A 4,202-nucleotide genomic window follows, 5' to 3' on the forward strand; every position below is an offset into this window, starting at 1 on the left:
CTCTCAGAGTCACATACAAACACAAAGTCTGACAAGTGGGACTGCTGGGATTGGTTTAAGTTGTGGGAAACGCCAGTTATTAGTCAAAATTGCTAGTCGCACCAAAGTCACATTGATTGGTTGAATTTGCTTGAATTGGCAAAATCACAAAATCCTGGAGGGACTCAGGCAACAGAGGAAAACTCAGCTGGATTGGATCAAACTAAATTAGGAATATATGAACATATTGGGTGTACAGAGAATGTACACTCTACTAAACCCTAAACACATAATTATAGTCACGTAGCTATTCCTTGGTAACTTCCATTTAATAATCAATATAGTCTCAGCCAATCAATAGCATTGCTTTAGAGGAATTGGCCCTAATAGTGGTTGAGCTAATCATCAATTTACTAATAAATATTCAACAGTCTGGATGATAGAATACAACAAACATGTCCTATAATTAAAGGTTAATGTTTGTGCATGTGCATGCTTGTATTATCACACGTTTGTTTGTTTCTGAGTGTTACAGGGTAAGAGACTATCTGCATGGCACTGTAGGAGACCACTGTGCCATACAGATAGAAAACAGTTAAATCAGAGCACAAAAAGCCAGGGGCAACACAGAACAATCTGTTCCAAAGGTCCCTTTTCACATCATACACACACACTTAAACACAAACAGCACAATGAGGATTTAGCCTCCAACGATTCTTACGTAAAAAGAAAACAGGCAAGACCCTGGCCATTTCAATCTATTTCTGTCTTTAGGCCCTTATGAGGCATCAGTCATCTCAGGTAACACACACACACACACACACACACACACACAACCAGAGTTACAGAACATGACAAAAGTAGTGCACATACAGTTATAAACTGGCAGAGACAGTACACCTATAGAAGCCACCCCACGCCTATGATCGGAAAGCGGTGATAATCAAAACACAATCCATGTTCTTTTTTTCCTTAAAGGATGATGAAAATCAAACAGAAAAAAATTGGAAAGAAAAAAAGGATCGCCACAAAGATGTCTAGCATTATCTCTTTCTTCTCTGCTTCTCACTTCAAAGACGGGATATGAAGAATTTACAGCAGTGAATCTTTAAAGCACTCATGGGATGTACTCAAATCGATGCTGCAGGCAAAACAGAAAGCGCTGGAGCCTCGCTATCACCAGGACTGCAACGGGTTTTCATCAAGCTGTCCAATGTCAAAATGGAAGCTAATGAAATGATGATAGTTGGGTCCGTTAGGAAGCTCATCTTGTTACATTTTCTTTGTGTTTTGCCCTGTCTGACTCCTGGCTTTCCTCTTAACCCTTTGTTTCGTAAATGTTTGTCTGCCATTTTCCTTCCCTCACACAAGCTCACAGCCTGTCGCCGAACATCTCCGCAGAGACAGAGTTGAATGATGGGCAGAGAGCTAGACAAAAGGACGGATTTACAATAGAGCAAAAGGCTGAAGACTGACATGCCAGCAGTAGTCACAGCAAGATTCTTAGAGTGAGTGAACAGCCGAACAATGTAACAGGTGTTTCTTTTATGTATGGCCAATTGGAAATAACAGAATGATAAAATGAAGACATACATTGCACACACATGAAAATACAGGTATTACTCACCAGAACAGTGACGACTCGTAACACCACTCCTCTCATGTTATTTTCCAATTTCCTGTCTGTCAGAGTGCCATTTAAGCCGTGGACCGGGTCCCACGTTGCCAGCTGCAATGTGCCCACAAAAGAAACACATAAAACAGTTAAATTCCCAGAAATCATTGACGTCAGATTGGGTTTACCATACGATAAACTGTAGAAAAAAAACAAGGCAAATGCACATTAAGCACACAATATAAAAACAATAAAAATACATCGTTGTGATGTGGACAGCATACTTATTTAAACCTTGTGTTGTCCTTGGGTCAAATTGACCCGTTTCAAATTTTATATCAGAAATATGGATTTCTTTCAACCAAATTTCCCCAAAATAACATGGATGATTCCATTTGTTGTTCATTAATGATTACTTTCATTTAATTATTAGGGTGTTTTAATTCATCTTATAGCATTTTAATTCTTTTTTTTTTTTTAATGGTTTCAAAACAGTATCCGGACTAAACTTTGACATATATACATCTGTGATCCACTCAACATCCTCTGATCTTAACTATTAGTCAAAATAATTCATACTTTCTGCCTTTTTAACTAAAAACGTATGTATAATTTGATATAAATGAGTTTTGTTGACCATGAATTCCAAGAATAAGTGATAAATCTATCATTAAACCAGCTCAGGTTTATAAAAAAAGCGCAAAAACCATGGAAAAAGTGAAAATAAATCAGAAAAGTGACAAAAACATGGAAGGACAAGTTCATGGTTAAAGGGAAGACAACACAAGGGTTATCAAAGTCAGAGCATATGTGACATGTTATAACAGTAACAAAGGACAGAAACCCCAAAATACAAATTATACAGTATATATATTTTATATCTTAATGCCACTTGGACACACTCTTCATGTACTGTATGCCAAAGTATTTTCCTGAACATGCCAATGTTTATCCCTGGTGCATTATGCATTGCACATGTGGAAATGATGGTGATTTAATTTTATTCAAAGTTGCTTTACAAATCGGACCCATAGTTCAATGTCAACCAAAATGCATCATAAACTTCCAGAATTTTCCCCCGAACCACATTAAGTCCCAAACCCCATTTTCTTCATCTACAGCATGTGCTGCCTTCGGCTTTCAATAAAATATTGTTTTTAGCTTCACAGATCAAACTACAGTAGTCTTGTTTCCCTATAGAGAGAGAGAGGTAGTGGGGGAAAAAAGAAGTGATTTAGCTTTCCGCCTTTCAAAGGCAAACACGTACATCCACACTGTGATACACAAAATTGCACAGCTTGATTTGTGCTTAAAAGGAAACACAAACACACCAGAGAAGCCGAGGGCATGCTGCAGAGGGAAATATGGGATAATCGATTTCTCTAAAGCCCAAAGTTACTTTTGAATGTGTTATTCTCTGCCAATTCTGATCATGGGACCAATACTTAAGTGAAGCTTATCTAGAGCTTATCTGTTTTTTTTTCACACCCTGCCATTAAGTTAACATTTCATATCCCGTTTGAAGTATTATTGACAGAATAGAAGGCAACAGTTTTCCTCCTCTGAGAGAGTTACTTTCCTTAGCAAAGTCCGGAGCAGGATTTTGCATTAGAGGCAACTAATCTATTATAGTACTAAAGTTGACAGGCAACTAGGAGAGAGATAACATTTAATTGCACTCTGTTACACCTTAATATTTTAGAAATGTGTCCTACAAAGAAACGGTACACCGCACAAGTGTTTTTACTTGTAAATAGATGTATCTCTTCTCAGGACTGCTTGATTGACATCTCCCTAACTCTCCTCTTGCACCTGTTAATGGAACAACTTTTAGAAGTTGTATTCGTGCATTGAATTTGGTGACCTCTCGTAATTTCCAGCAACTTCGACTACTCAACCATAACTGAAAACACCAGTGTTTATATGCAGTTGCTTTAAAAAGGTCACAGCCATTATCCACCCATTCCTCACCCGATTACTGTATACTTCTTCTCAGGACTGAGTAGGCATGCACAGACTGTTTGTTTGGCATCTCTCTGGCTCTCCTTTTAGCTTTTTTTGGCACCTGTTGGAGCGGGAAATAATACATCTTTTGTCATTCTTTTCAGTACATCCAGTCCTGTGACCTCACATAATTCCCAGCATAGCTACGCTCACCTTCAATTTGAGCATAGGTGTGATCAGGGTGCGCAGGGAGTTTAGCTCTCTAATGCATCCTTATCATTGAGGGAAAAGCAGCGTTACCTTTTTCAGTAATGAGTAATCTAATTGATTACTTTTCCCATCTTAATAACGCCGTTACTGTCACTGCCGATAAATGCGGTCCGTTACTATAATTAAAGCTGTTTTTTTTCATCAGACCAACTAGATCTCTGAGCCGAGAGGCAAAGACCTTTTGTCTTCCTTGGTTAGTGGGCCGTGCACGAGACAAGCGCATGAATGCTGACGATTGGCTGAGGTTGTGTAAGATTTTGTGGTAAGCCAATCAGAGGTAGAGTTGTCAGAAAACATAGGCACGATGACTCTAGAGTGGCTACTTGCTGTCACTTTCTCACTTCTCCCTCGCTCTATCACAAACACAAACACACACACACACACACACACACAC

At 38.7% G+C, this 4,202-nt stretch overlaps 1 protein-coding gene across 4 annotated transcripts in view; it reads right to left on the reverse strand.

Annotated features, from left to right (window-relative positions):
- Nucleotides 1–4,202, reverse strand: part of grid2 (glutamate receptor, ionotropic, delta 2) — a 503,599-nt gene that overhangs the window by 115,142 nt on the left and 384,255 nt on the right. For all 4 annotated transcript variants that reach the window (XR_004331939.1, XM_032515604.1, XM_032515605.1 and 1 more), the window contains exon 9: nucleotides 1,607–1,708. Coding sequence is in view for 3 of the 4 variants with exons in the window: in XM_032515604.1 (XP_032371495.1) it covers nucleotides 1,607–1,708 (102 nt within the window). In the remaining variant the exon portion in view is untranslated. The remainder of the gene's footprint in view (nucleotides 1–1,606; nucleotides 1,709–4,202) is intronic.

The sequence above is a fragment of the Etheostoma spectabile genome, chromosome 5 (genome assembly GCF_008692095.1).
Source record: "Etheostoma spectabile isolate EspeVRDwgs_2016 chromosome 5, UIUC_Espe_1.0, whole genome shotgun sequence".
NCBI classification, from domain to species: domain Eukaryota; kingdom Metazoa; phylum Chordata; class Actinopteri; order Perciformes; family Percidae; genus Etheostoma; species Etheostoma spectabile.